This window comes from Papio anubis, chromosome 13 (genome assembly GCF_008728515.1).
Source record: "Papio anubis isolate 15944 chromosome 13, Panubis1.0, whole genome shotgun sequence".
Classification (NCBI taxonomy): Eukaryota; Metazoa; Chordata; class Mammalia; order Primates; family Cercopithecidae; genus Papio; species Papio anubis.
The window spans coordinates 90,790,187-90,813,202 of NC_044988.1; the positions used below are offsets into that span (position 1 = coordinate 90,790,187).

A 23,016-nucleotide genomic window follows, 5' to 3' on the forward strand; every position below is an offset into this window, starting at 1 on the left:
AACCTCCACCTCCCAAGTTCAAACGTTTCTCCTGCCTCAGCCTCCCAAGTAGCTGGGATTACAGGCACACACCACCACGCCAGGCTAATTTTTAATTTTTAGTAGAGATGGGGTTTCTCTGGTTTCTCTGACAGGGTCAGGCTGGTCTCGAACTCCCAACCTCAGGTGATCCACCCACTTCGGCCTGCCAAAGTGCTGGGATTACAGGCATAAGCCACCGTGCCCAGCTGCCACTGACAATTTTTAAGCAGGGATAGGACATCATTTTTGATACATAGTAGAATGATTTGGAGAAGGGAAAATGGAGATGAAGGGACCTATTAGGAGGCTAGTGTAGTAATCTAGGCTGGAGTCTATGCCATACCATCTGAATGCAGTCACAAGATCTTGAAAGCTAAGCAGAGTCAGCCCTGGTTAACACTTGGATAGGAGTGATTCAGGTTAGAAACGTTGATGGCCTGTACTTAACATGTTGGATGTGGAAATGAAAGATAGATGGATCAGTTTTGAAGGTAGAAGTAGCAGCGTTTTCTAATGGATTGGATAATCCCCAGGCTTTTGGTTCAAGTAAGTAGCTAGATGGAGATATCATTTATAAAAATGGAGAATTCAGAGGTTTGTTTAGGACATATTCAATTTGAAATGTCTGTGAGACAGCTAAGTGGAGGTGTCAAATAAAGAGTCAGAAATGTGAGTCTGGAGTTTAAAGAGATCTGGACTAGCCATACAAATTTTATGCTGAGTCACATCAGCATAAAAATGACGTTAAATTCCATGGAAATCAGCTTACTCAGGCAGTGGCTGGGAGAAAGAAGAAAAGTAGTTGCTAAGGAAGCTGAGAAAGAGAGGCCAGCAAGGTAGAAGAAAACCAGGAAATAGTGGGAAATAGCCCAGAGAAGCTTTCAAGAGAGGAAGTGGTCAACTCTGTTGAATGTTGCTGAGATATTAAGTGAGATAAGCAGAGAAGTGCTTTAGATTGGCAACAGATGATAATGATCTTGACAGGAGTAGTTAAGAAATGGTGGGAACAGAGATTCTGCTCCTCTGGGTTGGAATCCGGGTGCTGCCAAGATGCCGGCTTACCACTCTTCTCTCATGGATCCTGACACCAAACTCATCGGAAACATGGCACTGTTACCTATCAGAAGTCAATTCAAAGGACCTGCACCCAGAGAGACAAAAGATACAGATATTGTGGATGAAGCCATCTATTACTTCAAGGCCAATGTCTTCTTCAAAAACTATGAAATTAAGAATGAAGCTGATAGGACCTTGGTATATATAACTCTCTATATTTCTGAATGTCTGAAGAAACTCCAAAAGTGCAATTCCAAAAGCCAAGGTGAGAAATAAATGTATACATTGGGAATCACTAATTTTCCCATTCCTGGAGAGCCTGGTTTTCCACTTAACGCAATTTATGCCAAACCTGCAAACAAACAGGAAGATGAAGTGATGAGAGCCTATTTACAACAGCTAAGGCAAGAGACTGGACTGAGACTTTGTGAGAAAGTTTTTGACCCTCGGAATGATAAACCTAGCAAGTGGTGGATTTGCTTTGTGAAGAGACAGTTCATGAACAAGAGTCTTTCAGGACCTGGACAGTGAAGGGAACCCGGGCAGCCACCGTCTCCAGAGCCCTGGGCAGCATTTTCCAGTGAGATGTACACAATCTTTTGCCTTTATTTCGTAAAGTTTTATACAGAAGAGAGAAGAGCATGTCTTTACTTGAAAAACTCTTGATCAGTAATTTGGGTGGGAGACAAGAAAGTGGGTTATCAAGGGTGATTTGAAGTTTTCTGCAGCATTAAGCTGGCGCTTAATAAGAATAAGTCGTACTAAAGAAATTTCTAACATTCCATGTTAAAAAAAAAAAAAAAAGAAATGGTGGGAACAGATGCTAGATTATAATGGATTGGAGAATGAATAGGAGGGAGACATTTGGCTGGAGATTTGAAATTTTCTCCCACAATGTCTCTTCTAGTACTTAATAAATAATTTTTTTAAAAGATCAAAAATAAAAAATAAAAAATTCACCAGTGGCTTCCAGACCAGGAAATGGGCAGAAACAACAAATGCAGTAAACCTCAAAGCCAGAAAACAAAAAACCAAATGAACAGAATATTCAAAAGCGGAGTGGAGGCCAGGTGTACCGATTTACACCTGTAATCCCAGCACTTTGGAAGGCCAAGGCAGGTGGATCACTTGAGGTCAGGAGTTCGAGACCAGCCTGGCTAACATAGCAAAACCCCGTCTCTATTAAAAATACAAAAATTAGCTGGATGTGGTGACGGGCACCTGTAATCTCAGCTACTTGGGAGGCTGAGAGAGGAGAATCACTTGAGCCTGGCAGACAGAGGCTGCTGTGAGCTGATGTCGTGCCACTGCACTTCAGCCTGGACGACAGAGCGAGACTCTGTCTAAAAAAAAAAATAAAAGCTGAAAGCAGAGTGGAGAAACAAGACATGGCTCAATTCTTTTGGTTCTTGAGAAGACAAAAGAATGAGATTAGAGAAAAAAAGGAAAAAATCATCCCTTTGGTTGGAGTGACACTTTCTCCTTCAGAAAGGAGCGAAGATATGTGCAGGTGTGGGTAGTTTTGTTGCTGTGGTGGTGGGAAAATAGGGAGTTCTTATTGATGGGGTCATTTTCTTAATTAAATGTGAGATCATCAGGTGAGAGAGAAAATAGAAGAAGGTGCATGGGAAGTTTGAGAAGAAAGAGGAAGGTATGAGCTGGGCACGGTGGCTCACGCCTGTAATCCCAGCAATTTGGGAGGCCAAGGCGGGTGGATCATGAGGTCAGGAGATCGAGACCATCCTGGCTAACATGGTGAAACCCCATCTCTACTAAAAGTACAAAAAATTAGCCGAGCGTGTGGCAGGCGCCTGTAGTCCCAGCTACTCAGGAGGCTGAGGCAGGAGAATGGCGTGAACCCAGGAGGCAGAGCTTGTAGTGAGCAGAGTTCATGCCACTGCACTCCAGCCTGGGCAACAGAGCAAGACTCTGTCTCAAAAAAAAAAAAAAAAGAGGAAGGTATGAAATAGCCAATTTAGAGTGTTGGGAAATGAGCCTGTATGTTCATTTGAAATTAGTGTTAGTCTGTTTTGATCTGCAAACCTGGCAATTTCATATGATTTGATCCAATACTGGACAAATGTGGCAAGTTTTTATTAGTTTGGAATCTCCCTAACTCAACATTTGTTATTCTGAAGTTTATGTTTTGGAATCATTAAAAATATTAATAATGCAAAGGAAAGTCATCTAGATAACTTTTGGGGGAAATGGTTAGACTACTTATGGTTTCTTCATGCCTTCAGATATTAATTAGGAGACTTTAATGTGCTAGGCTCTTAGGATCTAGTCTAGGTGAGCCAGATAGATGTAATTTCTGCTTTTGTGACACTTTAGTGGGGGAAGGCAGATAGCTAAGCTATTTGATCACATTTTACAACTCCCTGTGTGACAAGGGCCAAGCAGAATTTCAGGGTAGCGTGGGAGCATACTTCAGAATCATCTAACCTGGCGACAGGATAGGGCCTGGGCAGGCTTCTCAATATATTTTTTTTAAAACTTAAGACCTGGAGGATGCAAAATAGCTCAGTAGGAGGTAGAGGAAGACAGTTCTAGGGAAAGTGTGTGAATAAAAGCCTATAGGTGAGAAGAGGCATCAAAAATCTGAAGAAATGGGATCACTTTAAGAAAGCTGCAGTAGAGTATGCTTGAAGATGAGGCAGAAGAGGGAGGTTGAGTCTAAATTATGAAGAGCTTTATCACCTTTTTGCAAGCCTGTTGGATCTTATCCTAAGAGTAACAGAAAGCCATTGAATAATTTTAAGATAATACAAAATTTTGCAAATATGTTTGCAGCATCCTTTTAAATGTAATTACTAATGTCAGATCAAATATTGCATGTTTTTCAAAGGTCACCTAGAAAAAAACTCATTTATCAGCACACTAATTGGATTAAATACTTGGAAGTAAAGTATTAATCTTTTAAAAATGTCATCAAAATGATGTCTTCTTGCCTCTTAATATAAATCAATTTCAAGATCAGGATAGTCTTTTTTCCAAAACCGTGGTGGCTAATTTTAAAAGTAGAATTGTGTTTATGATATTTTTAGCCTTTTTTTGCTATTGTTTTGAGAAATATTCTTATCTTTTTAAAAATAGGAAATATAATGATAAATAAGCTATTAAATTTTCATTGACAGAAGAAGTGGAAAGACTGGAAAGAGACCTAGAAAAAAAGATGATAGAAACTGAAGAGCTTAAGAGCAAACAAACAAAGTTTCTTGAGGAAATTAAAAATCAAGATAAATTGAACAAATCATTGAAAGAGGAGGCCATGTTACAGAAACAGAGCTGTGAGGAACTCAAGAGTGACTTAAACACAAAAAATGAATTGGTAAGTTCATATGTTACATTGCTTTGGCTGTATTCTCTTAAGACAGATAATTCTTTGCCCTTGGGTCTAAAAATACAACTTCCTGACCATATAATGGGGAAGACGTGGTTTAACAGAAATATGTGTGAAAGGCTTATGAATTGCAGTTGACGGTGTACTGGATGATATGGCTTCCCAAAAGACTGATGGGATCTTGGGCTGCATTATGTACTCCTAGACATTTGTAATTTTTAAAAACAACATTGTAGGTGAGGCTGTTCATTGGCAAAAACATTTAGAAGGCAATCTGGCAAAATTATCCAGATTTTCGTGAGTTATAAGTCTTTTTGGACATGGAATCCATCTTTTATTACTAAGATAAAATAACTTTATAATATCTTTATGCTGATTCCCTGGTGCACGTTAGTCAGCCCATTGAAAACCTTGGCAAAATGTCAGAACTTAAGACTTTCCACTATCCCAAAACTATGAACTGTAGTTGCCTAGTTTTCTCTTTTGCTTATTTATAATGTTATTGATATGTTTGTGCTGTGAATAAATGTTTTGTAAACTGTCAGAAGTTTTTGCTTTTTTTCTATACCTATTTTTGTTAGAAGTCAGACTGTGCTCTTCTCTATGTCATTGTTATTTTTATCATTAACCATTTAAAAACATGTTTATGCCAGTCTCACGCCTTTAATCCCAACACTTTGGGAGGCTGAGGCGGGAGGATCACTTGAAGTCAGGAATTCAACATCAGCCTGGGCAACATAATGAGACCCTGTCTCTACAAAAATAAAAATAAAGTAAAAACACATTTATATACAAAATTAACGTATGTTCATTGTAACAAATTTAGACAACATAACTGTATTTAGCAGAAATGAAAGTCCACTCTTCCCTACCCCATTCCCCAGATATTAATATTTTGTTTTCCATGCTTCTTATACAGTATACATGTAATTACATAATGTATATATAATTATGCATATTATACCTTTGAATATTTTTGTAATTAAAAAAAAGGAATGTTACTGTATACAGTCATTCCTCTGTATCTGTGGGGGATTGGTTCCAGGACACCCCCATGGATACCAGAATCCACGGATGCTCAAGTCCTTTATGTAAAATGGTGTAGTATTTGCAAGTAACCTTCATACATCCTCTAGTATACTTTAAAATCATTGCTAGATTACTTATAATACCTAAGACATTGTAAATGCTATATAAATATATTGTTTAGGAAATAATAAGAAAAAATATCTATGCATGTTCAATACAGATGCAACTATCCTTTTAAAAAATATTTTTAATTTGTGGTTGGTCGAATACACAGATGCAGAACTCACAGATATGGAAAGTCGACTGTATATTATTATTTAGCATCTTAACTTTCACAAAACAGCATACATGGACAGCTCTCCAAGTTAAAAAATATATGTACCTGCATATATAAAGCTTTCTCACTCTTTTTAAAGTCTGTGTTGTGTTCCATTAAATGTATTCTTCATAATTTAGTTAGCCTATTCCTACTGATGGATATTTAGGTTGCTTTCACATTTTTTGCTATTAGAGACAGTACTACAGAGAAAATCTGTGTGTGTGTGTGTCTATATATACCTTATGCATTCATACTAGTATTTCTTTAGCATAAACCACTAGAAGTGGAATTACCATGTAATTTGCATTTAAAATTTTGATAAATGTTAATGCACACTTCAAAAACTTCTAACCAACTTACATTTCCACAGCAGGGAAGAAAGTATCCAATTTCCAAGTGGATATTATTATTTTGAATTTGTACATATGGTAGAAAAAAATGGAATCTTGTTTTAATTTTGAATTTTTATAGTTGTTGGAGCATTGAGTATTGCATATATATTTATTGGCTATTTTGTATTTCTTCTTTAAATTACCAGTTCATATTGGTTCTGCCTATTCTGTTAGTCCCAAGGACTATTAGATGCCTAAAATAATTCTGGGTCTTATTCTAAGAGCTTACATTTGAAAACATTTTTATTATCTTTTGCAGAATATCTAATGATAATATCATCTGCAATTATGTGAAGTTTTCCAGTTTAAAAAAGTAATTGCTTATGCATTAGGCCGATTAATGTCTAAAAGAAAAGTAGCATTGAAATAAGTCTTCTGGTGGCCATTTAAACCGTAGTAGTCCTGTCCTGCCACCAATAAATATTAACCAAATTTACTCTTTGTCTTTTTGCAAATTAATTCCTGTGCTTCAGTTGAGTTATATTTAAAATGAGGGTTATTTACCATAATGTCCTGCTAGCCTCACAGAATTGTGAGGATTTAATAAGGCAATGAGTGTGAAAACAATTTGAAATGAATCAAGCTAAGTAACGGAAGGTAGTAAATCTGTAACTCAGAATGGCAATAAAATATGTCCATGTAAGAACAATGCCAATACTAAAAGCCAATGTCTTCCTATGGTAAGTTTTCAGTAAAGAGAAACTTGTATTATTACAGTTTAATTCTCCAGGTGACAGTATCTATTTGCTTCTTTAGCCCTTGTCTTGGTTTCTTGCAGGCCCTTTTCTGCTGATTCTTTATTCTTCCTTAAAGGTAGTTCTTCCAGGCCTGAACTGCATACTATGTTTTTCAGGGTTTGCATGATAACTTGCATTAATATGCTTGCTTACATTTTAAGTTTTGAAACTGGCTTGTCTTCTTGGGAAATGTGGTTGTGTGTGTTTGAATTTTTTTTTAAATGGATGTTTATATAGGAGAGCAAACTTGAATGTGGGGGAAAGAATTATTTTTCTGATTGGTAAATATGTTACCTGCAGTCAACTCTTGATTATCCATAGCTAATACTGCGACTAGCCTACTTTCCAGTTCATTTGACTTCTATTTTGCTTTTATTCATGCATTTATTCAACAGACATTTATTGAGTGCTTACTATATGCTAAGCCTAGGGCTTATAAAAGACACAAAATGCACAAAAGACACAAAAGACTTTGAAATGCACAGCCTATTTATTATTATTTGCCTGCAGAGACCAGTTGTATTCTCTATGATTCCAGTCACATTTGCCTTTTGTTTGCCACTATTGCCAATGAGTTTTGAGGAGAGAACCCAAGATTAGTTGACAGTGTTGATTGTGAGTTGCTTTCTTGAGACTTGGAGAGTTATGAGCATTCAGTGAAAATATCAATGTGGGTAATGTGCTGGACACCCTGCAGCAGGACATTGAAGGCAGCGTGGAGCAATAGGCAGTGTTGGATTTGAAATCAGGAGACTTGGAATTGAATTCTGCCTCTTCCACTACCAGCTGTGAAACTGGGCAAGTTATTTAACTTTGCTGTGCAGCTTTTATCATCTTATTGGGTGGTTGTAAAGATTCAGTGCAATAACACATGTAAAATGCTTAGCACAATGTCTGGCACACATTGAGTATTTGGCCAAATGTTACCCGTTATCTAGGCTGTTAGTTCCATTTTGATGGATAATCAGTAGGTGACTGTGAGCTAAATCATGCACGACTTTGATTTCTTGGGCCGTGTAAAATGTTTGTGTTTGTTTATGTTTTATTCTCTTCAGCTTGCATTTTTATATTAATGAAATTTTTCTGCATGTTTTTTCTTTGATATCTACCATCAGACACTGGCCAAAAAAAGACAAAAATCACTTAGTGGATCTGTGAAAAAACTCAAAGTTTGGTTTAGTAGAAAGGAGCTAGTACTAGTAGTTAGTTAATAAAATATTTAGTTTCTGACACTAATCTAATATGTAACTTTTGACAAGTCAGTTCACCAATCTGAAACTTAATTTCTGTATTTATAAATTCAGAGAATTAGATTGGATCATTTGTCTTCTGCAAGCTCCAAAAATTTCTAAGAATAAAAAGTTATGGTAGAATTACTTTATTAAAATTGAATATTATATATTTGGATCCCTTATTCTTTATTACATCCCTTATTCTTTATTACAAAGAATAATGTTCTGAACACTTAAAACTGTGATGCCATTAGCCACAAATACTATAGCAACAACAGTATGACAGTTCAAACCAAGCTCTTATTTTCATCTTTCTGATTCCTCTTTATTTCTCTGCAGTTAGTGTCAGTTATCATTTTCCCTTATAATTTGAAACTATTGTTAAAGTTGGAAAGTCAGTTAAAGAAATTAATTTCTTTAGTGCTAATTATTGGAAAATCAGGAAGTAGGTATTCATTAGTCCAGTTACACAAAAATAATTGATACAAAAATATTTTCATGTTTAACAAACGTAAGAGATTTTAAAAATCATTATTCATTATATCCTGAAACAGCTTATGAACTTCAAAGGTCTTTTACTTGATCTCTTATGGAATGATAATTTTGTGTTTCATTTTTTATAATTTAGAAGTAAGATAAAATGTTCTGAGTGTTGTGCAGCTTACTGTGGAGTTTTTAAACCTATATAATTATTACTTATGATGAGAACTTAACCATATCGTCACATCTTTATACTAACTTACTGATCCTGTATGTTGTCTCATATCAAATTTGGCCAATAGCTAAAACAGAAGACCATAGAACTAACACGAGCATGTCAGAAGCAATATGAGCTGGAACAGGAATTGGCCTTTTATAAAATTGATGCTAAATTTGAGCCACTAAATTATTATCCATCAGAGGTGAGTTATTTTAATTTTTTAGTAACCCAAAGTTAAAAGCCCACATGGGATGGAATGGGGGAGGGCAGGTGGTGAGGACATGTAAGGGATTTCATCAGATATCATTCCACTTTCTTGTTATGAGAGGAGTAAACTGTATTTTGGTTGAATCTATGAATTATTTGGCTCAGGGAGTTAGAACAGTATCCTAAAGAGGTAAAAAATCTTTGCTCATAGCCATATCCATTACCAAAAGCAGTCGTCTAACTCTCAGCTATCTTTCCCAGGTGTATGGGTTGATCAGTTCCCTTAAATCCAGACGTCTGGGATAAGTGCTTCAGTACCATGGAATAGTCATCTCCTTACATGGTGTGTTCAGTAATCACTGGGTTCAATATTAGTCAGTCATGACTGGTACAAATGCCATAATGTCACTGCAAGTGAGGAAATGCCAAACTTCTAAGACCCAGTGATTCCAACCAATATCGTATATTTCATTTTTAAAACTTCAATTATTAAAATGTATTGTACTGATGGCTGCATATCATGTATCTGAAAAAAAAAAAAAAGACTGAGATTTTACTTATATGAGCCAAGAAACCAAAATAAAACACCCATATTTCCAATTTGAGAGATCAAGCAGTGCTAAAAATCACATAACTGTAGGCAGTTTCTTTAATCAATCAGTCCAAACTTTCACTCTTCAGTGGTAGGAGGAAGAATTCTTTTGAGACCATTTTTAGTTCTAATTTCCTTTTTGGTATATTAAGAAGAAGATAAAAGAATAACATATATCTTTCAGCTTCTAGGCATGTAGGATTTATATAACTTGAGCAATTCTGTGATATGTTTGCCACTAATAAAATGAATAATGTCGTTTGACTGCTTGGAGGTCACTTATTAAACCATAAGTCTATTATTTTGCTTTTAGTATGCTGAAATTGATAAAGCCCCAGATGAAAGCCCTTACATTGGCAAATCCAGATACAAGAGAAATATGTTTGCCACAGAGAGTTATATTATTGATAATGCTCAGGCAATACAGATCAAGAAGATGGAGCCAGATGAACAACTTAGAAATGATCACGTGAACTTGAGAGGCCACGCACCGCTGGACAGGCAACTGGAAGACAAAGAAAAAAAAATAAGTGCAGGTTAAAAAAAGTTATTTTTAAAATTCTTCTAAAAAATATAAAAACATTGAATATGTAGGCCAATTTTGTTTTATAACTTTTTTTTTTTTTTTGAGATGAAGTCTCGCTCTGTCGCACAGGCTGGAGTGCAGTGCAGTGGTGCAATTTCAGCTCACTGCAAGCTCCTCCTACCGGGTTTACGCCATTCTCAGCCTCCTGAGTAGCTTGGACTATAGGCACCTGCCACCACGCCCAGCTAATTTTTTTGTATTTTTTTAGTAGAGACAGGGTTTCACTGTGTTAACTAGGATGGTCTCAATCTCCTGACCTTGTGATCCACCCGCCTTGGCCTCCCAAAGTGCTGGGATTACAGGCATGAGCCACCGCGCCCGGCCCTGTAACTCCTTTAATTGAACATGTTGATGGTGTTGTTTCCATGAAAAGTCTAAAACAAAAGTAGTGATTATCAAGCAGATATATCGAGCATTTATTTTGTAATGATTCCTGTTATGGTTAATAGAGTTTTTGGCAGTAATTTGGTGGCAACATGTCCAGGGGATTCAAGAATGAGTAAATCCCCTCTTTCAAATAAGCACTGGAACTATATATTTAAAGTCACAATTAGTAATAACTGAAGCAAGTAAAGAACCACTTGATTGATTACTATGCACGTAGCAAAAACCTAAAGCAACGCTTTGTATAAGCTGGAACAGAGCATTCTCCTCAGGCCTGGGTCTAAGGGTAGCCTCTGACTTTTCCTGACATGCCCCACGCCCCACAATCTAATTCAAGGAATCTTAATACCTTCTGGCAAGTCACGTAAAGGAAGAAGTCAAGACGGGGGCACTTTAGAGACCCTGCCAATGACAGACTTTGAATCTACTTACCCACTCAGCTGCGTGGATATGGAAGAAAGAGAACCCTTACCGGGATTTGTGCATCCCCCTAGCATTATGGCCCACTGTGGTGCTCTCAATCAGACCAGCAGCTTATCTTTCCTTGAGTGGTAGCTAAATGGAAGACATGGAAGGCAAATAGAAGTTGACTTGGTGAAGGAAGAGAAGAAACTGAGTTATTTATGTCTACCTATACTATATGCAAGTCTCTGGGGGAAAGCAAAAATAAATCAGATTTTTGTGCAGACTAGCTTTAAAGGGGCTGACTCAGTTTTATAGGGGAGAGGGAGAGAGAAATCTTAAATTTGAGGTGGAAAATAATTGATCTGAGATCATCTACAGCTGGGAGAGAGAGCTCAGTAGTGAATTTCTTGATATTGAATTCCATCGTAAAGCATTTCCCTCTAACACAAGGTTTTATGGGTTATTTTTAATACCCTGAACCTAATTATAACTTAGTGACATGTAAAGCGCATATTTCCCAATAAAAGTCTTATTCTCTAGTAAAAAGGGTTTACTGGTGTTGGGAATAGCCCCTTTCATGTTAAGAATTTTACAAATAAAAGGATCGATTGTAGTTCTATACCGGCCGGGCGCAGTGGCTCACGCCTGTAATCTCAGCACTTTGGGAGGCTGAGGCGGGCGGATCATGAGGTCAGGAGATCGAGACCATCCTGGCTAACACGGTGAAACCCCGTCTCTACTAAAAATGCAAAAAAAAAAAAAAAAAAAAATTTACCGGGCATGGTGGCAGGCACCTGTAGTCCCAGCTACTCAGGAGGCTGAGGCGGGAGAATGGCATGAACCCCGGGAGGCGGAGCTTGCAGTGAGCAGAGATCATGCCACTGCACTCCAGCCTGGGCAACAGAGCGAGACTCCATCTCAAAACAGAATGAAACAAAACAATTCGAGTTCTATACCATATCATGAAACAGTTTATTTTAGAGATTAATTAATAAACAAAAGCCAATCATAAGTAATTAGTTTAAAATTTTTTTTGTGATGTATAATGACAGTTTAATAGAGAGGGGAGAAGGATATTACAAAGAAGGAATATCTGGTAGAAATTTCAGAATTCAATATTTTTCTTGTTTCATATTATGTGAGCATGGTTTTTAAATTTGCAGCACAAACTCGACTATCAGAACTGCATGACGAAATAGAAAAGGCAGAACAACAAATTTTGAGAGCTACTGAAGAATTTAAACAACTGGAAGAAGCTGTACAACTAAAAAAAGTATGTAAAAGCAAAGCAGCAATGCTAAGAGGAAATGAAAAATGAAACGTGTTTTTCCCTTCATAACCATATAAAACAATTTAAAAAGCAGTTAGCTGCCTAATTAATTATGGGATAATAAATTCCACAGTCAAATATGGTTCTAGAATTTGCCAGTTGTAATTTTCTTCCATTTATGATGACATCTAATTAGCAATTTATTAATAAATAAATTACTTAATTTTATGTAAAAAGGTGTAGTCTTGAGAAGTTGCTTCCTGATGTATCTCTTCTAATTTAATGAAGCACTCTCCACCTTTAAGATCCTGGGACTTAGATTAAGAACCAGGAGATATCTCTGCTATTACATGAACATTGTCATCAAACACAAGCCAAAAAAAAAAAAAAAGAGATATGTAGTATACAAAAAGATTGAAGTAACATATTCTCAAAAATTACCAAAGTGTGTTGTAAAGTAAGCAAGTAAGCAGCTCAAATCCATGATGTAATTGCATAGGGGAAAATTCAAAAAAAGGAAGTAGCGTGACATTTTAGTTTTTAAGTGGGTAAAAAGGTTTTAGTTATTTATAACTTTTAAAAATCAGTATTTAAAAATTATGATGGTAACTACATTCATATCACAGTAGGTAGAACAACAATGTGAAGTCCAAATTGTAGATTCGTTTAAAAGATACACTGTATTGTTACTTTCAGATTTTATACTAACTAGAAATTGACTCAAGTTTATACCTTACTATATGTCAGTCACTGGGCTGGGCGCTGAGTAATGAACAAAATAGACATGTATCCCTCTCATGGACAGACTTGTGGGGGAAATAAGACAATAAATAAACAAAAAGGAAAAAAATATTTATTTTAAAAAAAGGAAAAAAGTTAAACAGCATCAGTGTTGTAAGAAAAAAATAGAAAACTAGGGGAGATGTTAAAAGAGATACACTTTAGATTGTGGGGATTCACAAAGGCCTCTCTGAGGAGGTGACAGGCTAATATACAAAGGATGAGAAGGAGCCAGTGAGGCAGAGCTGGCAGAAAGTATTCCATGGAGAGGTGACAGTGTGTACAAAGGCCTTCAGACTAAAAAATTTCTCTGCAGAATAAGGGAGAGTGTAGAGGAAGATGAAGTTAAAGAGTCATGAGGTTAAAGATCATGCCAGGCTTCATAGGCAATTTTATTTTTATTTTTATTTTTGAGACAGGGCCTTGACTTCCTGGGCTCAGGTGATTCTGCCACCTTAGCCTCTGGAATAGCTGGGACTACAGGCATGTGCCACCACTCCTGGCTAATTTTTTGTATTTTTTTTGTAGAGGTGGGGTCTCACCATGTTGCCCAGGCTGGTCTTGAACTCCTAGGCTCAAGTGATCTGCCTGTCTCGGCCTCCCAGATTGTTCATAAGCCATTTTAAGAAGTTTGAATTTTATTTTGCATGCAATAGGAAATCTTTGAAGGGCTTTAGACAGTTGAGTGGCTGATCCTATTTGTCACTTTGCCTTACTTCATGAAGAGTGAAATGGACTGAGTGAGATGGAAGGAATGGGGTTGTGTGCATCTGTATCTCTCAGGAGGCTGTTGTTCAGTACAGGCAAGAGATGATACTAGCACCAACCAGGAAGGTGCTGGTGGATGTGGAGACAAAGCCAACTGATTCCAGGAAACATTGGACAGTAGAACTGACAGGACTTAATGATGGGTTGAAAGTAGGAAATGAGGTAGAGGGAGCTATCAAGATGGTTTTAATAATTTAAAAAGAATATTTTATAATAGCACTGGCCAAAGCTTTACATAGATAGATGTAAATAATGTACATAATTTTAAAAGAAATGGATACTTCCAAAATATGCTTAGAAAATAGAGTTATTTAAGTGAGTTAATATTAATAGTTAATAATAGTTAATAAATAGTTAATAAGAAAGTTAATAACCTAAGTTTTTGTTTATACTGTTCACTTACTTGACATGCTAACAAAGGTAAGCTTCAGCTGGGTTCTAATTAAGTGAAATAAAAATGTCAATTTAATGAGAGTTTGCTGTATTTTGAAATTATTGAGTGTGAGATGATTGTCCAGTGAACATGGAATTCTAAAATTTTTTCCTGATTATAAAGGTATTGCAGTTATGGGGAATTACGTAGTAATCATCATTATTTTATTTCTTTTCAGTCTTTTATCTTCATCTTTTTTACACTTCTATACAGACTCTTGAGAAATTTTTACATTTGTTTAAATCTATGCTAAAAACTGTTAGAAATAAGAGATAGAGTATTAATTATTACTTCTATATCAGTATTCAATTTATTGGTTGATTGTCTTCACATTAAAACTAATTAGGAAACTGTAGTGTAGTAGTCAGTGAAATTGTCTAGAGTCACACAAAGTCTTGCTTCCACAAACTCCTAGTATGACCTTGGGCGAGATATTTAAATTTTCCATGATTCAGTTTCCTTATCTATAAAATTGGGATAATTATACTTTTTACCTTTTATGTTTTGAGGATTAGATTAAAGGATATAAAGAGTTTAGAACAGTGCATGGCCCACAGTAAGTGCTATATGAAGCCAGCTATTATTAATACTATGTTTATTATTAATAATTTACAAGTTGCCTATACTATTATAGAATGACAACTTATGTGTGCTTGCTATTAATAGTTTTCATAAACTTTTTAAAGTATGATTTTCTACATATAATAAGCATAAAAGTATAAAATATGCATGGAGTGCTTAGATAACTCCCACATTTTACTTTTATTTTTAAAAAACTGATAGAACATAGAAATTAAAGACATTGTCTTAATAAATCAATGTTGTTCTTCTCTGTTAATTATATATTGGGGTTTGGGGAGATTAGATTTCAGAAGCAGGGAAGGACCTTCTTTACAAGCAGTTGAGTGGTAGACTACAACTTGTAAATAAATTACGCCAGGAAGCTCTGGATCTAGAACTGCAGATGGAAGAGCAAAAGCAGGAAATTGCCGAAAAGCAGAAGGAGATTAAGGACCTGCAAATAGCCATAGATAGCCTGGATTCCAAAGACCCAAAACATGTGAGTAAATTAAGAAATTTTTTGTTCTCCCTACATATTACATGTCTCATCATTGTTAGCATCAGAGTCCAGAGTCCTTTCTGAAAGTCTGTTTTAGTTTCATGTACAAATTTAAGTGATATACATATACAGTCAGCCCTCCATATCCATGGGTTCTGCATCTGTGGATTTAACCAACTGCAGATCACATATATTAGGAAAAAAAGGATGGTTTTATCTGTACTGAACATGTGCAGACTTTTTTTCCCTTGTCATTATTCTGTAAACAAGACAGTATAACAACTAGTCACATAGCATTTATACTGTATTAGGTATTATAAGTAATCTAGAGATGATTTTAATATATAAGAGGATGTCCATAGGTTAAATACAAATATTATGCCATTTTATAGAAGGGAACTTGAGCATCAGTGGATCTTGGTATCTGCAGGGAATCCTGGGACCAATCCCCCATGGATACCAAAGGAAAACTGTACATATATGTGTGTATATATAATGTATGTATGTGTATATGTATGTGTGTTATATATAAATATATGTGTATATATACACACACACATATATATGGAATGTGTATGTTTAAAACAAAACAACCTAGGGCTTGAAGAGAAGGTGGCTTTCAGTAAATGATGGCCACATGGCATAATTATTTATTTTTAAGTGGTTGAATTTCATTGCATTGCAGAGCAAGAGAGATTTGCTCTCTCCCTCCTTTCCTTTTTTTCATCTTTCTTTCTTTTTTTTTTTTTCTTCTTCTTTTTTTTTTTGCTCTGTTGTCAGGCTGGAGTGCAATGGCACAATCTTGGCTCACTGCAACTTCCGCCTCCCAGGTTCAAGTGATTCTTCTGCCTTAGCCTCCCGAGTAGCTGGGACTACAGGCACCAACCACCATGCCTGGCTAATTTTTGTATTTTTAGTAGAGACAAGGTTTCACCATGTTGGCCAGGATGGTCTCGATCTCCTGACCTCGTGATCCACCCACTTCAGCCTCCCAGAGTGCTGGGATTATAGGCGTGCGCCACCACGCCCAGCTAATTTTTGTATTTTTAGTAGAGAGAGGGTTTCTCCATGTTGGTCAGGCTGGTCTTGAACTCCTGACCTTCTGATCTGCCTGCCTTGGCCTCCCAAAGTGCTGGGATTACAGGCGTGAGCCACCACGTCCAGCCCTTCATCTTTCTTAAGAGCAGAAGAAGCTGAAGGGGGTTCCGAGTCCTTTTTCTACCTCTTCTATTTAATCCTTTATGCAAATATTCCACTGAAGGTATTTGTTTTTTCATATTGTTTTGTTTTGTCCTTAAAAAAGGAAACATTTCTCTGGAATGTTTCTTCCTGAGATATGACTAGATATGGTCAGGTGGCTGGATATGGCCAAGCCCTTGTCTCTGTCTCTACTCTTTGTACTAATTGCTTATATTTTAGCTAATACTCCTAAAATACAAGGAAAAATATCTTCTATGTATTTTCCTGGTATACCTTGAATAATAGGGTTTTTTTTTTTTTTTTTAAAGAACTCTAAGATCTCTGGATTAATAGAAATCATAGAATTTAACATAGTGAGGATATTGTAATTGCTTTAGTACTTGACAAGTTATTTAACTATTCCTTTAAGCATTTTAGTACAATATCATATATATTTTTTGTGGGCCAGCTAATTTCGATAAAGGATAACCTTATGACAGATATAAGGTCTTTTCTAACAAAAGCCTAAAAATTGAAACCAAAGTATTAACATTGAAACCAAAAGTAGTCTTGATTATTTTAAATAATTTTAAGGGAAAATGGGGTATTTTAAGTAATGTATAATGTGGTCAATAATATCTTACTTTATTGAATGTATTTGTTCAATCTCACCCATGTAAGGCCCCTGAAGACATGAACTGTATCCTACGGGTATCTGTATTCCCAGGGACCAACCAGCCCTGTGTTTATGAATGCTTGCATCATGGAAGGGAGGAAGGAAGCAGCTTATAAATCCTACCCAAAACTCCTTTGCTTCCCCTTCCAGTTTTGTGATCTATGAGTCTAATTAGTAGCTGGATTATGTGTTTGCTTTCAACAAATGACTGTTATATTTCTGGCGGACAGAGAGTTCAGTTCCCACTGGATTTCTGTAGAGAATTATATATAGAAAGGCGGTAAATGAGACATGGGAATGGTATCCAAGTTTTAAAGTTAGCTAAAATCAACCTGTGCAGTGGGGATGAAACATACAAACCAGATTTGAATTTCCTTTTTAATTTTATTAAAACTGCTAATAGTTCTTTTTTTTTTTTTTTTTTTTTTTTTGAGACGGAGTCTCGCTCTGTCGCCCAGGCTGGAGTGCAGTGGCCGGATCTCAGCTCACTGCAAGCTCCGCCTCCCGGGTTTACGCCATTCTCCTGCCTCAGCCTCCCGAGTAGCTGGGACTACAGGCGCCTGCCACCTCGCCCGGCTAGTTTTTTGTATTTTTAGTAGAGACGGGGTTTCACCATGTTAGCCAGGATGGTCTCGATCTCCTGACCTCGTGATCCGCCCGTCTCGGCCTCCCAAAGTGCTGGGATTACAGGCTTGAGCCACCGCGCCCGGCCCGCTAATAGTTCTTAAGTTTGCAGCCGTAGTCCCAGCATCAGAGGACATCTCTTTTAAGTTTATCCAGAGGGAACATCTTTTTCTGATTCACAAAGTTTCATATTGGCTAGTGTTTGGCATCCTATTTTAGGCTACAAAATGTGAGCCTTTAAGCAGAAGAGAAATAATCAAGAGTGGGATGCCTGCATATTTTTCTATAGATATAGGTAGACTTTTATGTAATTAATTTTTATGTAATTAGATGAACTATCTTTCTGAATAGCCAATAGAATTTAAAAGTAAAAGCTTAACTTTGATGAGAAATCATAGAAAACAAACATATTAAGTGCCCACAATGTGTCGTACATTGTGCTGTATTTTACATGTTCTGGTGAGGAACTTTATTCACATCTAGCCATTTTTCTTTCATTTTGAAGAGGATGAAAATGTGATATAGAAATATTAAGTGATTTGCCCCCAAGTCATTGTTTTAGAAAGAGGTGGAGCCCTTGCTTATGCTACCACAATGACCCTCTCCTCACAAAGCGATTAAAGGTCTAAATAGATTATTTTTAAATTAGCTCAGAACTAAGCCTAGGCAGGTTTTCAGCAAATATAAGCATTTAACGAGGTTTCAAATTCACAGACTATTGTAGTTATGAAATTATTCATACAAGCACAAATTATCACTGGAGCAAACATAATGAAGATTTGTATTGTGTTTCTCTGATTGGTAAATGCCCCATTGGAAGCAAAAGTTAACTGTTCGCTAGAGGGAACGAGCTGTAGTGATCTGTTGCAAAGTTTGGGCGTGATTGGCCCCCGGGAGCTTCCTGTGTTATGATTTAACTCGCGGAGGGTGGGGCCTGCCCGAAGAGGCTGCTGGTGATTGGATGGGCGGGGCCGCCGCTCACTTTTGGCCAAGAATGTGGTTTGAGCCTCTGCGAAGTTACAGAGGCTCGGAGTCGCTTGCGAAAATGTGGCTGTCAGAGAGGGAAGTGCACATGAATTTGAAGACAGCATTAGAAAGTGTTCCGCCCACAGTTTCTCTGTTCTCAACGGCTCAGTTTTAACAGGATAAATTTTGAGGTATGATCATTTTTTCTCTCTGTGTACAAAGGACTTAAAAGGAGGAGGAGTCAGAGATGTAAGTTCCTGTTTTTACAATAACTCTTGTGAGCTTCTCGGTGATGTAAATCGCAGAATCTACTTTTGTTCCCCTGTATTTAATGTACACCATTAGCATATTGAATCAGATTTTTATCCTGCGTATAAAGGTTTCGCTGGAATTTTTAATGGTGAATTTTAAAGATTTATTGATATGAGTGTAGTCTTTTAAGAAATTATTTCTTGAGCCATAAAAATCCGAAATTTACTTAGAATGTAAGCTGTTATATGTAGTTAACTTTTCAGAAAGATTTCAAATGGGTATTTTGGGAGTGTAGGGAAAAGAGTTTGCAAAATACCATAAAGCTTTACCGGTAGTAAATTTAAAACCTTCCAATTAAGCTGCCATTCTTTTGTTCATCAGAAATGAAAAGATGTTTTTTCTTGTATTTGGGGTAAGCAAATACATAAAATTGAGAAATATTATTTTATCATCACATGGGTCTTAGACTTGAGATCATTGGTGTTCATTTTTCTGATACAGTTCCCTCTTTCAATAACGTTGTCTTCATTTATTGTTGTATTCCTCCCATCCTGTGGGTACCAACTTAAGAGTCATGAAGGTGTGAGTGGGAGGGCAAAGGTTCTCTGGGGAATTATTTTGCCTTCATATGAACAGTTGCCTCACGTGCAAGTCATTTGATGGATCCGAAATTCAGTTTTCTCATGTTCAAAAGCAAGGGTTAGACTAGATTATTGGCTCTTGATTTGCTTTCCCTAGCACACCTGAGAAATACAATACACTCTTTTCAGTTAACAGCAGTTCCCTAATGCCATGACTTCAGGGTGCGAGAGGGTGTGTGGGTATGTGAAAGCTCTGTTTTCCACCATGGGGAAGTCTAGTGGTAGACAGGTATACCTCCTTAGGACCCTCCATTTTGAGACTCACCGGGCTAAGTGGTCTTTGAGGTCTCTGTCAACTCTCAGTTTATTGAAAAGCCAAATGTTTCTTTGTATAAGAGATTGAAAGTAAATTTGAATTTCAGGTATTTTATTTCATGCCTCTATTTTCTTCTAAGAAACCTTTTTTAAAAAGTACACTTAATTTTTTTTATTAAAAAGGCATTACTTATCTACTATAAAAGTTTTTTAAATATAAAAATACTCACTACAAAAGGAAAAAAATCCCCATGTAATCCTTCCACCCAGGTATAATTCTTGTTAACATTTTGGGATGTAGTTTTTAAGTCTTTTTATAGATATATGCCATAACTAACTAACTTTGGAAACCTTTTTTAAAAGACACATTTTAGGCTGGGCACGGTGGCTCATGCCTGTTATCTCAGCGATTTGGGAGGCCAAGGCCGACAGATCACTTGAGGTCAGGAGTTCGAGATCAGCCTGGCCAACATGGTGAAACCCCCGTCTCTACTAAAAAAAAGCAACAAAAAACAAAAACAAACAAACAAAAACCCGAGTGTGGTGGCCCCCACCTGTAGTCCCAGCTTCTTGGGAGGCCAAGGCAGGAGAATTGCTTGAACCCGGGAGGCGGAGGTTGCAGTGAGCTGAGATTGTGCCTCTGCGCTCCAGCCTGGGCGACGGAGTGAGACTCCATCTCAAAAAAAAAAAGAAAGAAAAAAAAGAGAGACACACAATTTAATGCAATGCAAATAACACTGACCTACCTAGCTGTGCCCTTGGAAAAACCACTTTTTTGATCCTCAGTTTTCTCACCTGTAAAGTAGAAATGATTTCCATATCAACTTATCTTGAAGTTTAAATGAAAACTACCCATGTGAAAACAATATAGGGCCTGACACAAAATAGTGCAAATTATTATATTTATTTTCTATTCTTCGTTTAAAAATGTTGTTAAGGATTATTCTTTTTAAAGGAGTTTAAGGAACTTGGAGTTTTGTTTTGTTTTTTTTTGTTTTTTAATTCAGTCCCATATGAAGGCTCAAAAGAGGGGTAAAGAACAACAGCTTGACATTATGAACAAGCAGTACAAACAACTTGAAAGTCGTTTGGATGAGATACTTTCTAGAATTGCTAAGGAAACGGAAGAGATTAAGGACCTTGAACAACAACTTACTGAAGGTAAGAATTTCAGTGTGATTTAGGGTAAATCAGTTTTATTACTAGTGAAAGGAACATTATAAAGACAAGCATTAATCCAGATAGTAGCTAAATACAGTTCACCTATTAGTACTAGTATTTGATAGGGAAATATTTACAGGATACCCAAAAGTATTTAATGCAATTTTAAGAGTTTTGTTTTTGTTTTGTTTTGTGGCACTGATGCCTAGTGAGTCAGGTCATTCCAGTCAGTAGGCCAGAAGTCAATACATGATCATGATAAGCTCTGGCATGTGATTGTCTATGGCATAAAATCCATTCAGGAGCAAAGCACCCATTGGCATCAGGGAATTCAGTGTCTGGTTGCAAGAAGAAAGAGTTTTAGGATCTACTTTTGCAATGCAGATTTAAAATGTGACATATCCATAATAGTGGAAAAGGAAGACAATAGGCCATAGTGGTTTTTACACATAGGGCTCAGTGTAAAAAGATCCTACTCCTTGTTTTGCTACTATCAGCTGTGTCACCTTGGACAAGTTATTTTTATCTCAATTATTAGTTGTTGGGAGAATTAAATTAGATAGTATTCATAGGCCAGGAGTGGTGGCTCATGCCCGTAATCCTAGCACTTTGGGAGGCTGAGGTGGGCAGATCACTTGAGCCCAGGAGTTCAAGACCAGCATGGGCAACATGGCGAAACCCCAACTCTACAAAAAAAAAAAAAAAAAAAAGCCAGATGTAGTAGTACAGATGCCTGTGGCCCCATCTGCTTGGGAGGCTGAGGGTGGAGGATCACCTGAGCTCAGGGAGGTTGAGGCTACAGTGAGCCGTGATTGTGCCACTGCACTCCAGCCTGGGTGACAGAGTGAAACTTTGAGGAAAAAAAAAAAAGAAGAAGAGAGAGAGAGTGTTCATAAAGTTCCTGGCACATAGTGTGTATCCAGTACTGTACATGGGGAGTGTGTGTGTGTTTTAAGTCTTTAGGTTACACGTTTATGTTGCCAGTCTTGGATTCATCTTTATTATTGGTTTCCACTTACCTAGGTCTTTCTCAGACTTGCCCAAGGCTCTTTCTGACTTAATTTTAAAGTTCTAAATTATCTCCTAGATCTTTGTGAGCCTGGAAACACCCAAAAGACACAACAGAATGGTAGTGCAAAGATGGTGAACAAGAACCATTATATAATATTACATTACTTGGACATGGGTACTGAACATCTTCCCCTATCAAAGCCCAGAGAGAGTGCCATAATTAAGAACTGGCCATTCAAGACACCCTCACTCTGGTCATTCTGGCCATGGTGATTGGTTCAAAGATAAATTTATGGCCCTAGCTAAGCTAATGGGGGCATTCTCTGGGACTTTTTCAGAATTATCTATTTATATGATAATATACTGAGTGATTATGTTATATGTATTTAGCAGCACGAACTCACAGTTTTGCTACATATTTTTTATTTTATTTGGAAATTAAACTTTTTTTTTTTTTTTTGAGATGGAGCCTCACTCTGTCACCCAGGCTGGAGTGCAGTGGCCTGATCTCGGCTCACTGCAGCCTCTGCCTCCTGGGTTCAAGTGATTCTCCTGTCTCAGCCTTGTGAGTAGCAGGGACTACAGGCACGTGCCACCATGCCCGGCTAAATTTTTTTGTATTTTTAATAGAGATGGGGTTTCACTGTGTTAGCCAGGATGGTCTCAATCTCCTGACCTCATGATCCTCCCGCCTTGGCCTCCCAGAGTGCTGGGATTGCAGGCTTGAACCACTGCACCTGGGCGAAATTAAACTTTTTACAGCATGAATCAGGTATTTTACAAGCATAGCCCCTAAATATACTATTTTTATTTTATACCTGCTTAATAGTCCTATACTATCTATAATAGGAAGAAAATTTAACATTATGTTTTGAAAAAGAAAAATGATAGGAAATAATTGAAAGCTTAGAATTTCACTCTTGGCTAATAACAAAAT

At 37.0% G+C, this 23,016-nt stretch overlaps 1 protein-coding gene and 1 pseudogene across 26 annotated transcripts in view; both read left to right on the plus strand.

The window, feature by feature from the left end:
• The window catches only part of CNTRL (centriolin), a 99,408-nt gene that overhangs the window by 21,257 nt on the left and 55,135 nt on the right, over positions 1-23,016 (plus strand). For 17 of the 25 annotated variants that reach the window (XR_004177987.1, XR_004177986.1, XR_004177988.1 and 14 more), the window contains 6 exons: positions 4,215-4,408; positions 8,912-9,031; positions 9,942-10,164; positions 12,167-12,276; positions 15,120-15,314; positions 20,915-21,068. Coding sequence is in view for 22 of the 25 variants with exons in the window: in XM_031654468.1 (XP_031510328.1) it covers positions 4,215-4,408; positions 8,912-9,031; positions 9,942-10,164; positions 12,167-12,276; positions 15,120-15,314; positions 20,915-21,068 (996 nt within the window). In the remaining 3 variants the exon portion in view is untranslated. The other 8 variants (XM_009188157.4, XM_009188156.4, XM_031654476.1 and 5 more) reach the window with 8 other exon arrangements.
• LOC101000573 lies at positions 185-1,861 on the plus strand (annotated as a pseudogene). Its single transcript, XR_162588.5, has one exon. The product of XR_162588.5 is annotated as an actin-related protein 2/3 complex subunit 3 pseudogene (transcript).